Source organism: Canis lupus, chromosome 7 (assembly GCF_003254725.2).
Source record: "Canis lupus dingo isolate Sandy chromosome 7, ASM325472v2, whole genome shotgun sequence".
Classification (NCBI taxonomy): domain Eukaryota; kingdom Metazoa; phylum Chordata; class Mammalia; order Carnivora; family Canidae; genus Canis; species Canis lupus.
In genome coordinates this window covers 22039620-22063375 of record NC_064249.1, presented here as the reverse complement: position 1 = coordinate 22063375, position 23756 = coordinate 22039620, and the positions used below count along the sequence as shown (strand labels likewise).

The following is a 23756-nucleotide window of genomic DNA, read 5'->3' as shown; positions in this document are numbered from 1 at the left end:
TTGGCTCTTTACTTGGTGACTTCACCCTGGTCACTTGAAGGGTGCTAGACATTTTCACTGCATGCAGCCCAGCCTGTGTGTTGTAGCTCACGCTGCCCCTTCTCCCTGTTCTCAGAGTACTTTCCTTTCCCCTTCTACTTTCCTTTGTTATTACTTATTTCAGTTTGTTTTATTTTAATTCCAGTAGAGTTGGCATACAGTGTACAATACAGTGATTCAACAGACTTCTACTTATTTTTAAGGACCAGCTCAGTTGAGTCTCCTCTGCTGCTGTTTCCTCTGTGCTCCCTTTGTCTGGAGCTGTTTTCTTCTGTGCTCATTGACACATGGCTTCTGCTCCGCTCGGATGCATGTCTGTCAGTTGAATATACACCTGCCTCACCCACGGGGTGTGATTTCCCAGAGGACACAGCACATAACTTGGGCATCTCTCTGCTCACCTCTCTACCCTGCAAAGCCTGGAACATATTAGAATATATTCTAATAACTTAGAACACGCTCTAAGTTATTGAGCATCTACTCTGTGCCAGGCACTGTGTTAATTGTTGTTGACAACATGGTGAATGAAACAATGATGAGCTTACTCCTGTGGAGCCTTTAGTGTGTGGAGGACCCAGACTCTAACCACGTACTCATGGGAAAGGATGAGCAAGTGCAGCATCTGTGCCTGCTGCAGAGTGGAGGTGCCTGGAGCCAGGAGAGACCAGAGGTATCAGGGTTGACTCCTTGAAGAAATCCAGGAGAGGCGCTCTGTGAATGTTTGATGAATTGTACGGAATTGAACAGTGGCTGCTCAATAAATACTCGTTGATTGGTTGATTGATTGTTGGCAGAGCTTTCGGAGATCCTGAGAAGAAAGGGCCGCGGGTCCCCATCATTCTTATTAGGGAATTATTTCAGTGCATTTAAGGACTCCCATTCTTCATCTTCTACTTTAAAAACATCAGGGAAAAACGGATAGGCCAACTTTATAATATTTCAAAATGATTCTGTGGTGTTTTGGAATATTACATGGCTGTAAGAGTTTATGTATATTTAATATACTTATTAAAATATGCAGGAAGCCCATGGCTGATTTTCTCTGAGGACGTCTCAGTGCCGAGGTGGGACTTAAATGTTTAATACTAATAATAATACTCATAACTCATATTTCTCTAGTGCTTTTCATCTTCGGGATCCCTAAAGCCTGTGAGCACCACGTCAAGTGGATGCAGCTGGGCGCACCAGCCGGCTGACAACATCCACATCTGGCCTCCTGTCTCCCTCTGGGGCAGGAGAAGAGGGGACTCGAGCTCAGAGGTCCAGCTTCCTCTGCCCATGTTGAATTTTCTCTTCCCAGAGGCAAATTCCCTTTGGCTCCCTCGGAAAGCCCCCCCACTGGGTACAACTGCCACCGCCAGCCCTCCGCCCCTGACACTCACTGTGTTAGAACAAGGAAGGAGAGTGGCTTTATGCTCCTGGGCCAGGAAGACACCTGCCACTCTCGGGCCACTTAAGGATAGGCTGCGGGGCCTGAGGTCGGGTGGCTGGGGAGGGATGTGTGGAGGGATGGTCTCCACTTGGTGTCTCAATCCACATGACACCCTGCTTCTCTAGGTCACGGAGACCAGGACTGGCCCCTTGGGCTGCAGCAACTACGACAATCTGGACTCCGTGAGCTCGGTCCTGGTGCAGAGTCCGGAGAACAAAGTGCAGCTGCTCGGTAAGCTATCCTGTGATGGGGTGGGTGTTAGGTCTGGGTCCCCGAGGAGCAGGAAGGAGTCCCATGTGCTTCATTTGGCCAAACCCTTCCTGAGACCAGAACCACTAGGAGTTCTGGGACCTGTATGGCATCACTTTCCCTCATTCTTTTTGTTTGTTTGTTTGTTTTTGTTTTTTGTTTTTTCCCCCATTCTTTTGAGAAAACTTCTGATATGGTTTACCTGCACCCGAGACCATTGTTCATACCACATGATGCCCACACCCTCCCACATTCTAGTCCTCCCCAAGACTGTTGTCTACAGCAAGACCACATCCATACCTTGGCCCAGTCTGATGATCTCCTCTGTTGCTTTGTCCTAAGGACACCTTAGGGAACAGCTAGCCTTTGCAGAGTGGTTATGGGGCCACCATCTCTAGCTCAACTAAGAGCTTTCCAAACTGTGGGATCATTGGCTACCCTGAGTGGTCTCTACTTTCTGTGAGTAATCTATAGTCTCTCCCATGGGAGATTGGAGCCAGGAGAACAGTTTGAGAGGCATGGTAGCCTCCACTGGAGACAGAACTGGACAAGACAGGCTTGCAAACAGGCCAGCAAAAAGACTGGGGATGACACTAGGTCTGGAGCCTGGGAGGTAGGGGGAGGTGCTCAGCTCCTGCTGCCTGTTCCCCGAGCATCCTGGGACAGGGCTATGCAAACCGATTCAGACAGAGCTGTTTGGCAATGGGAAAAGTTCATTTTTCTTAAGGCCTAACTGAACTGGACTCTGTTTAAGATATTATTATCTTGGTATTATAAAATCAATAGCCCTCACCCAGGATCTACGATTACAAATTCCAGGCAACCTGAGCCAGATGCAACCCATCAGTGCTTTCGGAATCAAGGAATATATAATAAAAAGGAGTAAAAGACTCCTTTATTTAGAGCCACCTAATGCAAAAAAAAAAAAAGAGCCACGTAATGCAATTAGCATCCCTCTTCTCCGGTGTCCCTAGATGGGCTGGGTTTGTGTCTAGAAATTAGCGATGAGTGAAGTTCAGAATGTCTGGTGGTTCATTTGGAATAGTTTATGCCATTTAATTTTATAGCCCATCACTCATGCAGACATTGCTCGGGGCACTTATTTTATAGCAATGGGAAATGTTATGGTGAGGAGAAAGGAGGTAGTTGGGAGGTGGAGAGAAAGGACTTGGGAGTGTGTGTGTTGGAAGCAAGCGCATGGACAAGGTGTGCAGGGTAGGCTGCTCAAGTGCGAGTGTGGGTGCAACATCAAGGAGGAAAGATTTAGGAGCATTTCAGAATAGGAGCCGGATCTCAAACAGGAACAACGGACATCCATTGCTGCTGCATTTCTAAGTTCTGTTTTGAGGTCTGCTGAGACTAGGATACCTACTTTGGGCTCTGTGATTTCCTGCCAAGGATGAGGTCAAGGGTGTGACAATAAAGAGCTGGCAGATATTTGAGAAGAAGGGAGCTCACCGCATCCAGAAGTTTCTCCTGTTCCTCATCCTCCGGGCAAAATCTCTCACAATGCCCCCACTGGGGTGGCCTCTTGCAGGTCTGACCTCGAGCCTGGCCCAGCAGCATCCAAAGAAGAGCCCGTCCTTCATTCATCTCTTGATATGCTTCCAACAGCCACCCTGTGTGGCTTGAAGCTGAATAGGAATATATTCTGTTACTGGTAAACTAATATCCACCACAGATGGGTAGGAAAACTGAAGCTTGGAGCAATTTAGTGGATTCTATCCAAGATCAGAGGCAGCTAATTAGAAAAGAGAGCTGAGAGCCATTCATATCTACTCAGGCTTGACTGAACTTAGGATGCCTACCATCATCTAACTTTCAAATCTTAAGAGTTAAAGCATATTGAGACAGGGGCAGCCAGTCCCAGTTATGCAGTATGACCTGATGGTGCAAGGGTAGGGTCTGACACCAAGCCACCTTTACCAGCCCTGTGACTTGGGCAGGTCACTGTGGCCACAGAGCTCAGATTTCTTCACCTATAAGAAGGAACATCTGGCCTCACTCTGCCCAGGGTGTTACTTGTGATCATATATGGAAAGTACTGGGTATGGTGTCTGGCCACTACATTACCAGCAAAACCTGTCCCTACTTCCTAACCAGAGCAGCCTCCTTTGTCATCAGGCCTGGGGTGGGAGGCCCAGGAGGGTCAGCATAACATCTTAGGATGGCTGCTGCTCACCTCAGTGAAGCCAGAAACAGGATGGCTATCGGAAGCAGAGCAAGAAGCCCATCAAGCCTTGATTCCTCCCCAAGAGGGCTGCAAGCTCTTCTTTTATCCGAAACATCGTCCCATTCCCATCCTAGAAATGCTGATACATAGCCGATAAGGCCATTCATATGATATGCATGCTCTCAATTTGGCTGATGTGAGGGGTTCGACTAAGCCTTGGGCTTTGATCGTCCTCATCTGCATTTTCAGATCCTCTCCCACCTGTCACAGGGGCAGTGGTAGCCCTTCCACCCCACCAGCTCCATAGGGTCAGACCCCGGGGTGACTGACCATTCTTGGGCCCAGAATGATGCACAAGTCAGCAGAACTCCAACTGGGGATCCTGAAGCCTCAAGTGTGGGAAACCAAGTCCCTTCGGGTCCTGCCCCACAATTCCCGGACACGTCCTTTCCCTAGGCCTGCAGGTGCTGCTGCCCGAGTACCTGCGTGAGCGCTTTGTGGCCGCGGCCCTCAGCTACATCACGTGCAGTTCTGAAGGCGAGCTCGTCTGCAAGGGCAATGACTGTTGGTGCAAATGCAGCCCCACCTTCCCGGAATGCAACTGTCCCGATGCTGACATCCAGGCCATGGAGGACAGCCTGCTGCAGATCCAGGACTCTTGGGTGACCCACAACCGGCAGTTTGAGGAATCAGGTGAGCAGTCGGCTGGCCCACATTTCCTCCCTGTCAGTGGAAAATGGATGTGAGGTACAGGCCCAGCATGTGGGGAACTCAGCTTGGATCCTGGCTCACCCACTTGCTGTCTCTGGGAGCCTAAGAGGTTATATCACCACCTCAAGTCTCAAGGGATTATCTTTTGTTGTCTATGCAAATGGACATAACTCCTACCAAGGAGATGTATTTTGAGGACTTCCTAAGTTCAGGTGACTAGATTTGAGGGCGTAGGCCTTGCCTGTACAGTGTCTGCATATACGGTGCAGAAGGAATGTCTGTTGAATCGTGATGTACATAGAATGCTTCTGGGAAGCACCAGCACATGCTGAGTATGGCTCATCACAGGGACAACTAGTATCTGTGTTACCTTGAGATCTAGATTCAGGACTTGGTTTCGAGGCCTTGCTTTTGGTGATGGTTTGAATGTTTGTGTCCCCCAAAATTCGTATGTTGGAAATACGATGTCCAGGGAAGTGGGGCCTTTGGGAGGTGATGGGACATTAGTGTTCTTACAAAGGAGGCACCAGAAAGATCCCTCTTCCCTTCTGCCATGTGAAGACACAGTGAAGAGTTAGCCATATGTGACCCAGAAGAGGGCCTTCTCCAGGACCTGACCGAGCTGGCATCCTGATCTTGGACTCCCACTTTCTTGAACTATGAGAAATAAATTTTTGTTGTTTCTCAACCACCCAGTCTGTGGCATCTTCTGAAAGCAGCCTCCAAAGACTAAGGCACTCTGTTAGTAACCAGTTTTATGAGCTTATGTGAACCATACAGCTTCACCATATCCCCATTTTCTCTTTTGTAAAAGAGGGAAAGTGATATTGATAGGTGGATGGAAGGCTCATATGGGTAATGTAGATAAAACTAATGTATAAATAACTCTGCCTGGTACATTCATACATTTCAACACTAAATGATAGTTAAGTTGTGTGGATGTATTTCAGAAACACAATGTTGGTAAAACAAGGAAAAATGAAAAAGGTTATGTATTATATATACTACTATATAATACTATAATAATATGTATTAAATATAATATGTATTTAGTACTATTTATATAATGCTTAAAAACATGGGATGCCTGGGTGGCTCAGCGGTTGAGCATCTGCCTTTGGCTCAGGGTGTGATCCTGGGGTCCCGGGATCAAGTCCCTCATCGGACTTCCAGCGAGGAGCCTGCCTCTCCTTCTGTCTATGTCTCTGCCTCTCTCTCCCTGTGTCTCCATGAATAAATAAATAAAATCTAAAAAAAAAAAATACTAGCCAATACTTAATATTTTTTACAGGTAAATATATTTGCAGAAAACATTAAGAAATATATGGTAATGATAAAACATCTAAGAGAGTGGATACATTGAGGTGGAGTTGTTGGAGGGGAAGTTCAGAGCCTTCGATTACATATTTTCATTGTCTTATTTCTCAAAAACAAAACAGAACAAAAGACTGAATGAAGTCGATACAGCAAAACAGCTAAATCTTGGTGGTGGGCACAGGGGGGTTTATCCTCTTATTCCCTGTGCTCTTTTGTGAGCTTAAACGATTTAGCAAAAGAACTATGAGGAGTGCCTGGGTGGCTCCACTGGTTAAGCGTCCGACTCTTGATTTCAGGGTTCAGGTCATGGTCTCAGGGTCATGAGATCAAACCCTGCGTTGGGCTCTGCACTGGGCATGCAGCCTGCTTAAGATTCTCTTTCTGCTTCTTTCTGTCTCTAAAAAAATCAGAAAAGAAGAACGTAGAAGCTAGTTGTTAATGTCATCACTAGGTTTGATTCTCCAACCATTGGGGAAGAGGGTATGAATAACGAGGTGCTTGAGAAACCAGAATGAGCTGAGGCCCCAGGCATTGCGATTTCAAGTCCCAGACATGGCAGTTAACTGCTAAGGAGAATATTCCAGTCCTCACAATCCCAGCTACGCTGGAATAGTGATGCTGGCACATGTTCACTGATGCTTATTGTGGGACAGGATGTTGGGCTCCACCTCCATGAGTTAGTTACTGTTACTGAGTAAATGAGGGCTATCTGGACCCCCACCAGGAGACAGTGGCTGCAGGTCCCAAGTAAAAGCAGATCTGAGCATGAGATCAGCAAACGTGTTGTGCCTACGAAGCTCCGAGAACCCAGATTTGCAGTAGGCCCCCAGAACCAGAGAGCATCTTCCTTCTGGATTAGCTAGAAGAAAGAAGGGCTATCTGCCAAGAGCTGAAGCTTGAAAGCCTTCCAGAGTCAGAGAGAAGGATGTGGATGGGAGAGGCTGGGCTTGGGGACTGGAAGGTTTCTAAGAAGTTTTCTGAGCTGGGCACTCAGTCTCCCTGTGTCCACATTTGCCAGCTGTCCACTCTCCCCTTTGGGACTGCCCTACATCTCCCACCGTGTGTTTGTGGTGTGACAAAGAAGACAGCCTGTGATGGACGGTGTCATGAATGATGTGTAAGGGGTTACCAAGGGAGAAAGTGGTGTGTCCCAAGGTCATTGGCAAAAGCAGTCCCTCTGGCTTGCTTGGGCAGTGACGGAAATCTGTTTTGAAATTCAGAAGTATATTAGGGACAAGAAAGAGAGAAAAGAATCCTAAAGCTCTATTTTATGGTATGTTAATTATTTTCCATATAAAGCTGTTGAAAAAGAAATATATAAAAAGGGGCTGGGAGAGTGGCTATGAAGCCTCCTTTGTTACATGGGGGGGGGTGCTTGCAAGGGCTGGCTGGGTCTGGGGGGGAGCTGCCCTCCTGCTCCCCGACCCCCAGGGTCTGCATGACACCCCCTGCCCCCCACCCCCCAAGCTCAGCTCCGTGTTCTTGCCCGCAGAGGAATTCCAGGCCCTGCTGAAGAGGCTGCCTGACGACAGGTTCCTGAACTCCACGGCCATCTCCCAGTTCTGGGCCGTGGACACCAGCCTTCAGCACCGCTACCAACAGCTGGGAGCCAGCCTGAAGCTGCTGGTCAAGAAGACACATCGCATTGTCCGCCGGCTCTTCAACCTCTGCAAGCGCTGCCACCGGCAGCCTCGCTTCCGCCTGCCCAAGGAGAGGTGAGCGCCCCAGCCGCCAGGGCCCAGGGTGGCCCCATCCCAGGGGCTGCAGGGGCCGGGGGGCAGGGGTAGAAGGCTCTCTGTCCAACTGGGAGATCTGGTGGTGGTGACCCACGTGAGGCCTTTGAGATCCCCCTGCTGTCACCTCCCCGTGTGTCATTCTCAATTCTGACTGGTGCCTGAAGCGAGAGAGAGAAAACAGAGAGAAGCTAATTTTACTTCTCTATAAATTGTAGTGGATTCAAATGTTATTCTAATCATACTCCAATTCTCACTCATCTCGGTTTTAAGACGTTTTTTAGGAAAGAAAGGGGTGGAGTTGGAGCTCACACTCCAATTGCATATGGTGAGAATACACACATCAGATTTCTTCAAACGAGTGACTGCTCTCGGCCACAGAAGGAGAGGAAGCCAGGCCCTGCTGCCCTGGGAGCAGAGCGGGGCTGTCCAGTCAGAGACACTCCCTCATCCACCCCCTCGTGCGCCCATTTACTTAATAAGTGCACGCAGCATATCCTAATTTTAAGCTGTGTGTCGAGGGGCGGTATTTGTTCATTGAGAAGATATAATAAATATACAGAAACATAAAAACTATAAAATTTTAACTATGTGGCAGCCACTTAAATTCATGTTGGTAGAACATAAATCAGAGGTGCAGTTTAGTAAAAGCAAGAGCTGGAGAGAAAAGCCACCTTGGAGAAGGAAGTCTGGGCCAGATTGTGTGGGAGAGATGGGAATGGTGCGCTGAGACGGGGCCTTGTGGGGTAGGGAAGCTACCCTGCAACCCAGAGCTGTGGCTCTGACTGAGGCGCTGGTAACAGGGAAGCCCGAGTGGAGAACTCAGGCCAGCCAAGGCTTCGGGAAGAGGTTCCTTTTTGTGTTTTCAACTAATCACTCTTAAGTGCTTACCAGGCACCAGGAACAATCCCGGTATCTGAGAATATGTTGGCGGATTATGCAGTGTCCTTGCTTTCGTGGCATCTGCAGAGAGGCCATCTGTGAACAAGGAGACAATAAACAATCAGTTCCCATCCTGATCCTTGCTGTGGATGACATAAAACAGAGCAGTGTGCTAGAGAGCGGAGGAGCGGTTCTTTTGAAAAGGGTGTCATGGAAGACCTCTTGGAGGAGCTATCAGAGGAGCTGAAATAGAAGCCTGAAGAGGAAGCCAGCTATAGAAGATTCCTGCTCTGGGTGGAAGAGAGACAGATGCAGAGGGAATAGAAAGGACAGGGATGGTGAAGTAGGACAGAAACGGATGGGATGCCAGCAAGCTGGGAGAGCCAGTTGCTGGATAGTCTTCTCTAGAAGGCTGAAAGCCACACAGGAGGTTTCCATACAGACACGTGGGAGATCTTCTGTAGGCTGTTGAGTAAGCGAGGGAGGTGGTACCAGGGAGGGATGAGCCTGGCTGCTTCCAGTACAAGCGTGATGTCAAGTATTGCTGGTGTTGATCCATCAGACATTGAGCTCTGGGCCTTAGTCATTCCAGAAGTGGTGCGGTAGGGTTTCCATCATTCAGAGAACCTGGGGCTTTATCTTTCTCCTTACCTTTCCCACCTATTAGTCAACCCCCTCCTACCTTTGGGGTAGGGAGTGATGGCGATGTGTTCCTAGGACTCCTTATTCATTTTTACCTCCTTCCCAAAGGTCTTTGTCCTACTGGTGGAATCGAGTCCAGTCCCTGCTCTACTGTGGAGAGAGCACGTTCCCTGGCACCTTCCTGGAGCAGAGCCACAGCTGCACCTGCCCCTATGACCAGTCCTCCTGCCAGGGCCCCATCCCGTGTGCCTTGGGGGAGGGGCCAGCGTGTGCCCACTGTGCTCCGGACAACAGCACGCGCTGTGGGGGCTGTAACCCAGGCTATGTGCTAGCCCAGGGCTTGTGCCGGCCAGAGGTGGCTGAGTCCCTGGAGAACTTTCTGGGGCTAGAGACAGACCTGCAGGACCTGGAGCTGAAGTACCTGCTGCAGAAGCGGGACAGCCGCATTGAGGTGCACTCCATCTTTATCAGCAACGACATGCGTCTGGGCAGCTGGTTCGACCCTTCCTGGAGGAAGCGCATGCTGCTCACCCTGAAGAGCAACAAATACAAGCCTGGGCTAGTGCACGTGATGCTGGCCCTGTCCCTGCAGATCTGCCTCACCAAGAACAGCACCCTGGAGCCTGTCATGGCCATCTATGTCAACCCTTTTGGGGGCAGCCACTCTGAGAGCTGGTTCATGCCTGTGAATGAGGGCAGCTTCCCCGACTGGGAGAGGACTAACGTGGATGCAGCCGCCCAGTGCCGAAACTGGACGATCACCTTGGGAAACAGGTGGAAGACCTTCTTTGAGACTGTCCACGTTTACCTCCGGAGCCGAATCAAGTCCCTGGATGACAGCTCCAATGAGACAATCTACTACGAGCCCCTGGAGATGACCGATCCCTCCAAGAACTTAGGATACATGAAAATCAACACATTGCAGGTCTTTGGCTACAGCCTACCTTTTGACCCGGATGCTATCCGGGACTTAATTCTCCAGTTAGACTACCCATACACTCAAGGTTCCCAGGACTCTGCCCTCTTGCAGCTCATAGAGCTTAGGGACCGGGTAAACCAGCTTTCTCCACCCGGCAAGGTCCGGCTTGACCTTTTCTCCTGCCTGCTCCGGCATCGGCTCAAGCTGGCCAACAATGAGGTGGGCAGGATCCAGTCCTCCCTGAGGGCTTTCAATTCCAAGCTGCCAAACCCCGTGGAGTATGAGACAGGCAAACTCTGTAGCTAATGGGGGCCCCCCTCCAGTGCTGGGCGGGGAGGTGATCCAGGGTGATCCATGAAATCCAGGGTGCAAAGATCATCCAAGCCCTCACCTTAGTGCCAACAGGGTTCTCCCTTGAGACTTTCAGCACCCAGCAGACAGGACCTCAGGGCTTGGACTGAAGCAGGCAGGAGAGAAAGGAAGCGCTACTGCACATGCGCACACGCTCACCATGTGCATGTGCGAGCACACACACACACACACGCGTGCAAACACACACGCTCTCACTCACACAGGGAGGCTACCCCTGAGCAGCCTCAAATCTGTAAAGTCGGTGCTTTCAAATGAATGCAGTTGAAAGAGAGGAGCCAAGGGAGAGATTAGAAAAAGAACCAGCCAACCCATGAAAAAATAAATCCTTAAAAGTGATTCTTATCATTCAAGAAGGCAAGAGGGGGCACAGCGGTAGGAGTGGGAGCAGCTCCTCCTCCCTCTCCGTGGAGTCACTTTTGTATTCTTTTTAACCAGATTTCTTAAAATGGCATTGTTTCGTGATTCCCCACGTTGGTTCTTACTTTTTGTACGCTGCCTCGTCTGCACCCTCCCAGACACTGACTGCCTCTCAAGCCGGCTCCCCTGAGAAACTCAAGGTGATACCAACAGAGGACCGTAAGGGCGGGCAGGCAGGCTTGCTCTGCTCCCCACTCCTCCCTCCCTCCGGCCCCCCCGCTTCCTCAGCCTCCCCACTTTGCTCTGTGTACCCTCGTGGTCCAGCCGGAGCTCCTCTTCCAACAGCACCCATTCTGCCCAAGAAAGCAGCTCTGTCAAGTTAGAAAGAGACAATGTATAGGGAAATGTTCTTTTTTAAAAACGAAACAAAAACAAAACAAAAATATTTATTTTGTGATTGTTTTCTTTGTCAATCTGCTCCAGCCACATGAACATACAAGTAAAAGTTTACCTGATTTAATATATTTTCTTAAAAGGCCTTTTTTAGGGGAAAAATGAGAGAGAAAAGAGAGAGAAAAAAAAAGAGTATAGCTCCTTGGGCTGCCTGGATTTTTTTTTTTTTTTAATTGCTCTGTGTGTGATACGTGGGCATTCATGGATGGTGGCTATTGCTGTGGGGGAGGCTGGGTGATTCGTGTATGCTTTCACAAGTGAATGCATGTCAGGCTTGGTTGGTTGTGTGTGTGAGCGTGTGTGTTTATGTGGGGGTTATCTGGCTACCAGTCCACCCCCCTCCCCCGCCCCTGCACCTCTTTTCCCAGGCATGAGAACTAATGCAGGCCCTTCAGCCAGGATTTCCCACTATCAGGAGAGTAGTGTCAAAGTCCCTGCTCACAAGGGGGCCCCCAGGCTGCGTGCTGGGCAAGTGTCTGCTAATGGATACTCCTCTTTGCCAACACTGCCGCGGACATCAGGAGAGTCTCCCATGCTCTCTGCATCTTATGGTCCACGATCTCCATTTGAGGAAACTGGGAAGGATGCAGACATGGCATTGGCTTTTCTCCATCCTGTGTGATTACCACCTTCCCAGCCTAAAGAGCAGGTTGGACATACACCACACAGAATAAGGCATCATTCTCACCACAGTGCCTCCCCCAGGTGGTCAGAGAAGCATTTCAGAACATATCTCTTGGAGAGTCACTTCCCTGTCTATTCTCCACAGGGTCCAAGTACGATGAGGAGGCATGATGACCTGCACTTTCTTCAGGCAAAAGTCACCACATACATACTCAGTACTCCATCCCCTACCTGGGCTGTATCTCAGCTGGTACAAAATGAACTGGGAGAACGAAAGGATGGTCATGTCTATGTGCCCAAGAGCCTTCTATGTTTATTGTTGCATAGAGAAGAACTCAGCATTATATTTAAGCATAGCACCATATTTCAACCCACAAGGACCTGAAATCCTTGGTAGATCAGCAGCCTCCAGCATTTCTTTCTTCACAATTTCCCTGGAGCCTTCTAGGGTAGAAATCCAGAGCGATGGGAGAATCGAGGGGTGGACACAGGTATTGGCTGTCTATTTCTACTCGGCCACTGCTTGCTCTGGGGAATTTATACCAAGCCATCTGTGGAAGATGGAGCCAGCAGATGTCGTCCTGGTCAGTGGGGTATGGATGTGTCAGAGGAGTGTGCTCTTGTTGGGAAAGGGGATTGTGGTAGGAAGGGATTGACACTTTTCAACGGTGGGGTTTGAGAGGTGCAAGACAGATATTAGAGGCTGATTTTAGCACTGGCTGTGCAGGTCTACATGCTGTAGGATTGGGTGGGCACAGGCTGTCACCCATGAATTAAAGGCCCAGCATGCGCAGCAATATTCAGAATGAGGTGGAAAGCAACTGAGAATGTGTTGTGTGCAAGGTCAGCAGAGCGCACCTTCAGTGGCGTGAGGGTAGTTGCCCCGGCGAGGAGTGAGTCAGTGCCCGAGGGCTCCCGTCTTCCCTGGGCAGATGTCACCGTGGAGTGGTGGGAGACCTCAGTTGTCAATCTCTGAATCACACCATGCTGGGGCAAAGTGTACCTATAGAGTTGCGCTTCTTATCTTAAGTAGGGGGTTGTCTCGTTATCTCAGACTCCATGTCTTAGGAAGGCCCTGGGAAGATGAAGGTGTGATGTATTAAGGTTTTAGAAATATATGCACTGAGTTATAAGGATTTCTACTTCTTGCCTGCTCAAAGGTTTAAACCATTAAGCTGGGTGTATCAACTCCATTTAAAAACACTATCACACATTAGTAAATATTTAGGAGTGCCCTTGTGAGCCCAGATGCAAGTACTATATGATAGAAGGCCTAAAAGACATTATTAATTAACACAGCAGAAAGAATGTTCATATTTGACCTACCAATCTGTTACCTGTGATGGATGCTTGACTCTTCTGTTCTGAGACAGTGATGAACAGGTTTCCGGTGTACCAGATTTTGGGTCAAAGCAACAGACCAAAGATTTTACTTCTAGAAAGCAAGTGAGAGATGGGGGCACTTTGCTTCTAGAAAGCAAGTGAGAGATGTGGTGGGGGTAAAGGATGGGCAAGATTCCTTAAGAGGTTTCTAAAGGCTTGAAACCATGAATTCAGTATAGAGTTTCTCAGAAAACTAGGTTATGAAATGTCACAATATGAAAAGGCTATCCCTAGTCAAAATTGTCACCTTGGAAGTCTATAATAATCAGAATATGTGAACAACCTATTCTTATACAAAGCTGAAAATAAAGAATTGTCATTAATTAATTAGGACTGAGCTGTCAATGTTGGTGAACTCAATGTAGAATTAAGAGCCAAATCACAATTCAGTTATTGGATATAACAATCAGGAATCCAAGCCTTAATTGTAACCCCGAAGAACGAATACATCAAATGCTAATCTGCCCTAATGCTCAAGACTAATGCTTCTAATACTAAATAACACATTTAATGCCCCCTGCTAATAATATAATGCTATGCTCTGCAAGCATATTCATGCATCCACAGCCAAAAAAATAAATGAACATCTCTTCAAGTACAGGGTATCACAAATAGTTCAGATCCAATTCTTGGCTTCTTTTCACAAATATGAAAATAGTCATCGGGATGGGCAGAGCTGCCTTTTGAGTAGATGGAATATATTGTCTCCATAATGTCCTGCCCCCAAAAAATCACCTTCGAAGCCTGTGATTTCATTGTATAAGTCTGTTCTCTTGCATAGAAGAGAGATCCCTTTTTTTTTTTTGCCATTATATTTTGTATGAAAATTAAAATGCCCTTAGGAAGAAATAAGTCTTAGAAGTTAACCCGCTGGCAAAATAGAGTATTAGATTTTTGGAGTTGGAAGGTTTTTAGAGGCCAGCCAGTCTACCTGTTTCTGACATGAGGGAGAAGAGGTTAGAGAACTTGCCTGAGGTTCTATCTATCAGTAGAGGAGGAAGAGCAGTCTTCCTTCCCTACCTCTCTCTGCCAGAAAATGACATCTGGGTCCTGGGAGATGACAGGACTTGGGAGTGAGAGGGCAGGGAAGGGATGACACGTCTCTGGGAAGAAGAGGGCTTCTGAGAGGCAGGAGTATCCTCACATCCTTTCTTGGGAGTGGTTCTAGCAAAAGTAATCAGCTGTTGTTAACTGAAAGGAAAAAACTAAGGTCTCTCCCCCGAGAAGCTTTAAGCACGGAGTAGACATGTTTCCATCTAGGCTGGAGATACAGGGATCAACTTGCTGGTTTCCTGATAACTCTGTCAGCTCAATGATTTTTAATTACAGCATCGTGCCTCCAATTTCTTGCTGTTTTCTCTACCGCCAATTAGAATTTGAATGCCATTACAAATCTGATAACTTCTGCAGACCATCTTTGCTGTGAAGGCTAGAGATGTCTGGTTACTAGCAACACGCAGAAGATGCAGGACCGTGCAGTCCCTGTGGCACACACATGACCTAGGTCTAGAGCCCCGGCAGAGGAATAGTAATGAGCCAGCACTCTGCTGTGCATGAAGAGTGCTTGCTCCGCCCAGCAGTGGAGTGAGAATACGGACCAAAGGAGCCATGGAGACACACTGGCTCCTGGCCTGGAAGGATAGGTTGAAAAATTCAAGTTATATGACCAGCCAGCTATAGATACACTCCCTTTTATTAGTTCCTTATTCTGCGTCTGCCACCTGCCACCAGCCAGCTCTGTAACTGAGCAAGTCAATCCACTTCTCTGGGCCCTATTTTGCACCCCCAGCTGGGGATAAAGGAATTAGATTTCTTATGCAGATATTAGGAGTCCTTCTACTGCTGTCTGCTTATGCTGCTAAAGGCAGTGTGGCATAGGAGATGGCGTGGGCCATTGATCACGCAGCCCTGAATTTGCATGTTGGCTCCACACTCATCTTAATTCTTGATTTATCCCCTTACTTGTCACTTAGATGCTTCATCCCCTAAGATTTCCCTAAGATTTTTCTTTCCCTTCTCTTTCTGAACACTCACTCTCTGCACAATTTTGCCCAATCTTTCCCAACTTCCAGAATACATATATACCTTCAATTCCCTAAAACTCAATCCCATTTCTTCCAAGCTCTTTCCTTTCTTCCTTCCCACTTTCCTTCTTCCCTTCTCCTTTACTCCCACCTCTCCTTCCTCTCCTTTACTTGCTTCTCTTTCCCTTTCCTCCCTCTTAGTGGTAAGTGCTAGGCACTAGGGTATGTGCAGAATAATCATTTCTGGGCCATGAAGAATTGTACCACAGGATGTGGGGAGATGGAGAAGCAGAAACAAGTCAGGGTGGTGCATTCTCTAGTAGAGATGTGCAAAGCATTGATAGTATACAGAAAGGGAGACAATGACTCCCTGGGAGGCACTAATCTGCTGTGAAACTTCTAATAACTATGCAAGCAATGTCCCAGGTCTCCAGATGTTTTACAGTCAGTGGAGGGAAAGACCTAACATACAATGTGCGCGCCCCTTCTCAGAGAGCAGAAACGACCGACAGCAGCAACAGAGCCCCCGAAGGTCCACACTACATCTGGTTGGTGCTTCACTTGTGACTCCTGAGCAACCACATCAGCCACCTTATTCTTGCCTCCAAGGCACACTCAGGGGACAGCTGTGGGAGGTCCATGTGGTACAGTGGCGGCCTCCACTCCTTGAGGGGGCAGTATTCTGAAACCAGTGCTTTGCCAACATTAATGTGCATATGATTCACCTGAAGATTTGGATTCAGCAGGCCCAAGAGAGGCCCCAGATTCTGCACATCTCACTAGTTCCCAGGTGATGCTGCGACAGCTGGTCCAGAGACCACACTTGGAGGAGCCAGTTGCCACAGAGTATGTCTGTCATTTCTCTGCAGCACTTGGGACTCTAAAATGGGAGTCTACCAGCAATCAGAGGGGCTAAGAAACCAAAAGGTCAGTAGTGTCTGGCTAGGAGGTGAGGTCCTCACTTACAAACATCTTGGTGCTCTGTAGTTTCTCCACCACATAGGAGCCTACAGATACGAGGCAGGGAAGAAAAGGGAGGCAAGAGGAAAGAAAGGAAACTTAACTAAATCAAAATTCTGCAAGCTGAGAGCTAGCTTGCTTATGAATGTGTTTACAGATAAGCAGCGCCACAGACCAGCTGAATCATGCTGGTTGAGTAAAGGTCTTTCCCCCAAGCCTATCAGAGTAAATCTGTTCCGAAGTGGGACAGGGAGTACCTGTCACTCCATGGAAACATACATCAGATAAGATGATTAAATCCCTACCAGCAGCGTGCCCGCACCCAGAGGCCCAGACTTTATACTGCTAAGGTGCCATGCAACTTCTAGGCATTTCACCTAAGAAAGAAAATGAATTATTTCCATTTTCGTTCTGTCCTCCTCTCCTCCAGCCTGTGTGATTACTACCCTTGCATCATTAATAAAAACAGCTACCAGAATTTATGTGGGGTCACTCTTCCAAGGATCTCAGCACTTGGAGAAAATAAATCAATCAATGTTATTTATTGAGCATTTTCAGCTAGGAGATGTGAGGAATAAAGCAAACATGTATTTAGTATGTACACCCTCTTAATTCAAGCATTTTTTTTCAGATGACTTAGGAAATAAACCGTGCGGAGAGGCCATACAGCTAGAAGCTGGACTTAGCGTGCTTCCTGGAGTCAGGCTGCCTCCGTTCAAATCCCATCTCTGCCCCTTGCCAGTGGGGAGGGACGGGCTATGTCATTTAATCTCTTGTAGCATCAGTTTGCACATCTGTAAAGGGCAATAACAGGATGTTGTGATGGTCCAGAGAGAGAAAGCATATAAAGGACAGGAGCAGGCTCGTAGTACATGTGTGTTTTTTTTTTCTTAAATATTTTATTTATTTATTCATGAGAGACACGGAGAGAAAGGCAGAGGGAGAAGCAGCCTCCCTGTGGAGAGGCTGATGGAGGACTTGATCCCAGGACTCCGGGATCATGGCTTGAGCCAAAAGCAGATGCTCAACACTGAGCCACCCAGGTGCCCCAAGTGTGGGTTGCTTTTATTGCATTAGTTTTGGTGTCTAAGGAAAAGGAAAAGAAGGGAAAGAAAAACAAAGGAAAGCAAAGGAAAGGAAAAAGAAACACCCAGGTCACTCACCTGCAGAAGCAAACTCTTTCTTGGAAACTAAGAGAAATTTATCATCTGGGCCCTTACCTAAGGGTCATTGGGTAATATAACGGAAAGTCTTCGATTACAGTTCTGTGGCAGACATAGATAAGCCATTCAAATGGGTATTTCTTATATAGACCCTCTATAAAAGCAGAAAATATAATATTATAACATCACTCATCACCAGTATGCCTGTGCCTGGCTTGGTCACGTGGCCCAGGTACCTTGTTTCTAATGATATAAGTCATTACAGTGATAAAGCTTGGGAGTATCTAAGAGAATGGCTAGTTAACATACCCATTAGCCTGTCTTTTTCAAATAGCACATCATAAGTGCACTTTTAGCAAGTACGGGCGGCAGTTAATTCCTGGCTGAATCCTTTGATGGGGAACCAGGGTGTAGTACTGCCATAAGGTTTTTAGATACTGACACGGGGAAGGCAGAGTTTATGTTCCAGTTATGTTAGAAATACAAGATGTGGATTAGCAGAAATAAAGGTGGGGAAAATGTTCTAAGAAGCAGGAGCAGCACGTGTCTAGGCACATATTCATAGACACAATGATGAGTCAGCCTAATGTTCATGTTCCCCATCCAGCCTCATGGTCCAATGCTCTTAATTTTTTTCTTCTTTTAAAAATAAGCTCTATTGAGACACAATTCATATATGATAAGTTTACCCCTCAAAGGGCACAATTCAGTAGTTTTTATTTAAAAAGTTGTGCACTGATCACTATTATCTAATTCCGGATCATTCACATCACCCAAGGAAGAATCCTGTACCTAGTAGCCGTCACTCTCCATTCCTCCCCAACCCCCAGCTCTTGGCAACTGCTCATCTATTTTCTATCTCTGTGGATTTGCCTCTTCTGAAAATTTTTGTACAAATGAAATCATACAATATGTATGACACATGAGAATTATATAGTTTACAAATACCAGTATTTTCTCCCATTATGTGGATTTTCTTTGCACTTTCTTGATAGTGTTCTTTGAAGTACAAAGGTATAAAATTTTGATGAAGTCCGATTTATCTATTGTTTCTTTTGTTGCTTATTCTTTAGATGTACTATCTAAAACTCCTAATCTAAGGTGACATACATTTATGTCTATGTTTTCTTCTAAGAATCTCAAGTTTTAGCTCTTACACTTAGGCCTCTGATCCATTTTGAGTTAATTTGTGTATGTGGTATGACAGAGGGATCCAACTTCATTATTTTGCATTTGAATATCCAGTTGTCCTGGCATCATTTGTTGAAAGACTTTCTTTCCCCCCATTGGAATTGTATTGACACGTGTGTCAAAAATTGGCCATAAATGTATGGTATGATCTGAACTGTTAATGTCGTTCAATTGATCTATATATCTAACTTTATGTGAGTACCACAATGTATTTATAATTGTAGTTTTGTAGTAAATTTTGAAATTAAGAAATGTGTATCCTCCAACTTTTTCTTTGTCAAGATGTTACGACTATTCTCAGTCTCTTTCATTTCCATATGAGTTTTGAGGTTCAGTTTGTCATTTCATATTTTAAAAAAAAGGCAGCTGGGATTTGATAGGAATTGTGTTAATTACGTGGATCCATTTGGGGAGTATCATCATCTTAACAATATTAAGTGTTCTGATCTGTAAATATGAAACATTTTTCTATTTAAATCTTTAATTTCTTTTGATGATATTTTATGGGTTCGGGTCTTACACTTCTTTTGTTAAATTTATTCCTAAGTATTTTATTCCTTTTGATGCCATTGTAAATGGAATTGTTTTCTCAATTTTATTTTTGGATTGTTCATTGTGTACAGAGCTGCAACTGATTTTCATACATTGATCTTGCCATCTTGTTGTACTTGCTTATTAGTTCTAATAGTTGTGTATGTGTGTGGGGGGCGGTCCTTAGAATTTTCTATATACAAGAGCATATCATCTCCAAATGTAGTTTTACTATACCCTTTATTCATAATGACTCTTCTTCAGCCAATGCATTCTTGTTCTTGCTGCCTCCTGTGGGAGCAGGAGAACTTCTTTATGCTCTTACTGGAAACATCTGAGAAATTTATTGCAGAGACAGATTGGCCTACAGAAAAATATATCATTCTCAGCACTATCTGTGGGCACACAAAGGCATTCAAAAGCTAACATGATGAAAAGGTAAGAATAATCAATAATCCATGGTGTTTGTTCAAAGTTCTTAGCCCATTCCCAAAGTTCTTAACTGCCTCCATTCAACAGTGGCAGTAATTGAATCAGCTTTTATGGATGGCAACCATGAGCAGCCTCCATACTCACACCCATAGCTCCTTAGGCCATGCATCCATTGTGCCATCACTAGGATTGCCAATGACAGAGATTGGTTTTTAGCAGGTGATCAAGTCATTCTGTCTAGTTGTTTAGTCCCTCTTTTATGGTAGATGTTCTCTGCTGGTTATTAACTTGTAGTTCAAAAACCTTCATGCTTCCTGTCTACTTCCATGGATCCACCCACTTGCCTTTTTCACAGACCTACTCATCTCTGATCTTCTAATATTTCTCCTTTCAGGCCCTTGACCAACCAAATAACTGACCAACCAACCAACCGTGTCATTCACCATTGCCCAACTTCATCTATATTTTTACCTCAGGTCAGTTCTCCCTCTCCACAAATTTGATGACTAATTGCACTTAACATCAAAACTCTGCTGGGAGGATTTCCCCTCATCACTATGCACCACCGGCTACCTATAAATAAAGCTTCGACTTTCTGCTTCTCTGCTATCTCATCATAAAGGCCCTTCCATTAAGCCACAGTTGTGAGCTATGGGAGATACCCTAGTGTAAACTGATTGATAGCATGGGGCTCTGGGTACCTGCTTAATTAGCTTACTTGTGCTCTCCAGCTCTTCTTCCCAACCTTGGATGTGCCATATCAACCTAAGAATGCATTGCCACAGACCTGGCCCCACCTTGTGACTTGTGAGCTATGACTTAACCAGTTCATGGTGGAGAGGTCCCTTTTATCTTATGGTCAGAAGCTCTGTATTTACCAGGGGCAAGTAGCACGTAGGTAATTTCATTTTTTTTATGGTTATTGTCCTCTGTTTTAGATGGCAGGGACTTTCTCTAGAACCCTAAAAGTCTACACTGTGATTCGTCTATCGAGACTTTCTATTAACTCTGCACACTATTTTCTCTCATCATAGATGCCTCTGGTACCACAAGGTCTCCTGAGTCATATGGCTAAAGTGTCAGACCACTTTCTCACAACCTAACCTGGTCCCTCTGCTGAGCTCTTTTCCTGCTCTGGATATTACTCAAAGTTCATAGCTTTTAATGTCACCCAGCAAATGGGTGAGAGCAGTATTCCCAGGTACAGAACATGCTGCCTCTGGAATTTAAAGAGGCTATTAAAATTTATGCTACTTTCTTAGTAGTAGGAGGTGTAAAATACAATTCTTTGTTGTTTTATTTGGAAGGGATATTCCAGCATTTTCTAGAACTTGAGATCCCTAAAAAGTTCACTAATGTATGAGGGTCCTGAAGCTTTAATATCCATCCTTTGAAACACATGTATTTTGCCAAGGCTTCCAACATACTAGCCACCTCTTATTTATCTGGTCTAATTAGGATGGCCTTGTCAATATAAGGGACCAATATGATGTTCTGTGGGATGTCAGACACTCCATCTCCTTTCTAGCCATATTATGACAGAGGGCCAAATCATTAGCAGAACCTAAGAAAAGACCATAATTATATACTCTTGTCCATCTCACATGAATATGAACTGTTTTGGATCCTCTTTTCTTATAGCGATGGAAAAGAATGCGCTCACTATATCAATGACCATTTAATATGTGTTGGAGGCTATATTCATCTACCTTAGTAAAATCACATCTGGCGCTGCAGCTACAACTGGGGACACTGTTTGATTAAATTTACAGTTGTGAATCAATCAGTCATGATTCATTCCATTTTTATAGGGACTATGCTGGAGAATTAAATGGGGATTTGTTATAGACCATCACTTTGTATTCATTATATCTTTGAATGCAACACTAATGTCTACTATTCTTACCAAGTTGCAATGTTATCTTGTTATTTGCTATTTTGGCTTGGGGTGGAGCCATTGTTGCAGAGGTTTTCATTTGGCTTTCTCTACTAAATTTCCTACTGTACAGGTTAAGGAACCAATACCAACTCTAAGGGTTTCTGCCAAACTTGATACTGCCCCACTGGCAATACTCGCCCAAACTGATCTTCAATATTCAACTTTAGAGGAGGATTACTATAGCATATTGAGACCCATGTCAGATATCAATGTCAATTCTGACTCCGTGTCCAACAATCATTGAAGAGTTTGGGTATTCCCTTTTCCAAAATGGACTGTCACTTGAGTGAATGGCTATAGTTCATTGGGAAAAGGACTAGAAAATTTTCAACTGAATACAATTGCTATGGAGTTGCAGGATTTTTTTCATAGGAATCCGGCATCTCTTTCTGCTCCCAGTGTTCGGGGTCTAAGGACTGACTCAAGTTTGGAAACTTAGCAAGGTAACATGAATTTTAATTTGAGAGGTTTCCCTCAGGCTTCTTATCATCCATCCTTGATATCTTTTGCCTGTGTAAACTAAGAAATATCCCCTTTGCTCATCTAACATGCCTCTGGAAACAAGTTCTATTAATATTGCCATAGTTCTTTGAAGGTTGTATTCTCCCTCTAGTCAAATCCAAATACCACTTGAATTTTGCCACATATTGTGATACCTATGGCCAACTTGCTTCATTACAATAATTGCAATTACCCTGTTTTCTGAGGGTTGAGTGCCACCACCTGGACCTTTATTGTTTGAGGATCCAATAAGGCTATTAGAAAACCCAGTTCTGTATTAGCCTGTCCTATCGTTAGCCTTGGTTAGCCTATAGAGAATAGCCATCACTGGGCTGATCACATGTTCACCAGGTATTCCTTATACTTGGCATGTCCTTTAGGTCTTCCCATGAAACATATACATACTGGTGGGATTCTGGGCTGATATTGTATATGTTCTCTAGTGTGCCCACTTCTTTGAGCTGTTTTATCTCTTCACTATCCACCAATGGCAGTTCTTGCATTTCTACTTCACATAGTGTGGGCCTTTGCATTTTCTGGATCCTAACAGCCCTTCTAGGAACAATTATCTCCAGGACCCTTGGAAAGGCACTAAATCGTATAAAAAGGAGACTATTCCCATATTGATAAACTCTTGATTATCCAATCTTATGTTGTCCTCCTCTTGATCAAGTCTTCCAGGATTCAGCCTCATGCATATGCTACCAGCTACTACAGAGATATGTTAGCCATGCTTTGCAGAAACTTTGGTGTATACTCTCTCTCCTTCCATAAAAGGTTCAGTGCATCTCTAGTCTGGTTGTATTGGAATTTGATCTTCCTTACTGGATTGCTTACCTGGGGCAGAGGTAGGGGATACATCCTGAAGCAGGCAAGCATTGTTTGGTAAAGTGAATTTTTTATTTGAGCTCTCTACATCATCTTCAAGGAAGGGGAGGGTGATGATCTAACAAGGCAGAGGGGCGAAAGGGACTTCTGAGGGCCCAGCAGGTCAAGGTACTTAGCTGCATCTACTTCAATTGCCCTATCCCAAGTCTCAGCACCCTATGCCTTCCTCATTAGGGACCTGAACTTGTTATAAGAGACTGAGTCTGAGAATTCAATCTTATCTGAAGCTCTACTACTTTAATGTTTAAGTCCTGAGCCTTGTTTTTTATTCTCCTGGTACTCTGGCTGCAGGAGATTAGGATTTCCCAAGTGCTGCTAGGAAGGCCCTCTAGCTTTCATATTTTGCATTGAAATGGTGATTAATCATCTGAGCCTGTCATTATTTATCTTTCAAAAATCAATGGTGCTCAGCAACAGTCACCCAATTCTGTGGTCCTTATAATTATCATCTCCCTTATCCCTCTCAATCATAAGAAACACTGCACTAGGCCATGTATCCCTTTTTATAGATATCCCATATCAGTCTACTGCTGATGAAAGTTTTAACAGTTGCAAGGAAGTTTCCCTTCTTTCAACAACTGCACTGCTACAATATCTCAGGGGCTAGTTCTATTCCACCTATGACCAGTGTTGAGGTCTGCACTTCCAGAGAGCCAATAACTGACACTTCTCCAAAGCCTCATTTTGAAAGTCAGCTTCCTAAAACCCTTTTTGTATTAACTAATTGGTAGGTGAGAATCAGCATGCAGAAAGTTTACTGGAGATAGTTTTTTTTTTTTATTTTTATTTATTTATGATTGTCACAGAGAGAGAGAGAGAGGCAGAGACACAGGCAGAGGGA

The 23756-nt window shown here is 45.6% G+C and overlaps 1 protein-coding gene across 2 annotated transcripts in view; it reads left to right on the top strand.

Moving 5' to 3' along the window:
• BRINP2 (BMP/retinoic acid inducible neural specific 2) overlaps positions 1 to 18876 on the top strand; it is a 123329-nt gene extending 104453 nt beyond the window's left edge. For both annotated transcript variants that reach the window (XM_049112213.1, XM_025430210.3), the window contains exons 5-8: positions 1597 to 1702; positions 4350 to 4586; positions 7414 to 7636; positions 9287 to 18876. In XM_049112213.1, the coding sequence (XP_048968170.1) occupies positions 1597 to 1702; positions 4350 to 4586; positions 7414 to 7636; positions 9287 to 10403 (1683 nt within the window). In that variant the 3' untranslated portion in view covers positions 10404 to 18876. The remainder of the gene's footprint in view (positions 1 to 1596; positions 1703 to 4349; positions 4587 to 7413; positions 7637 to 9286) is intronic.
• Positions 18877 to 23756: the final 4880 nt, after the last annotated feature.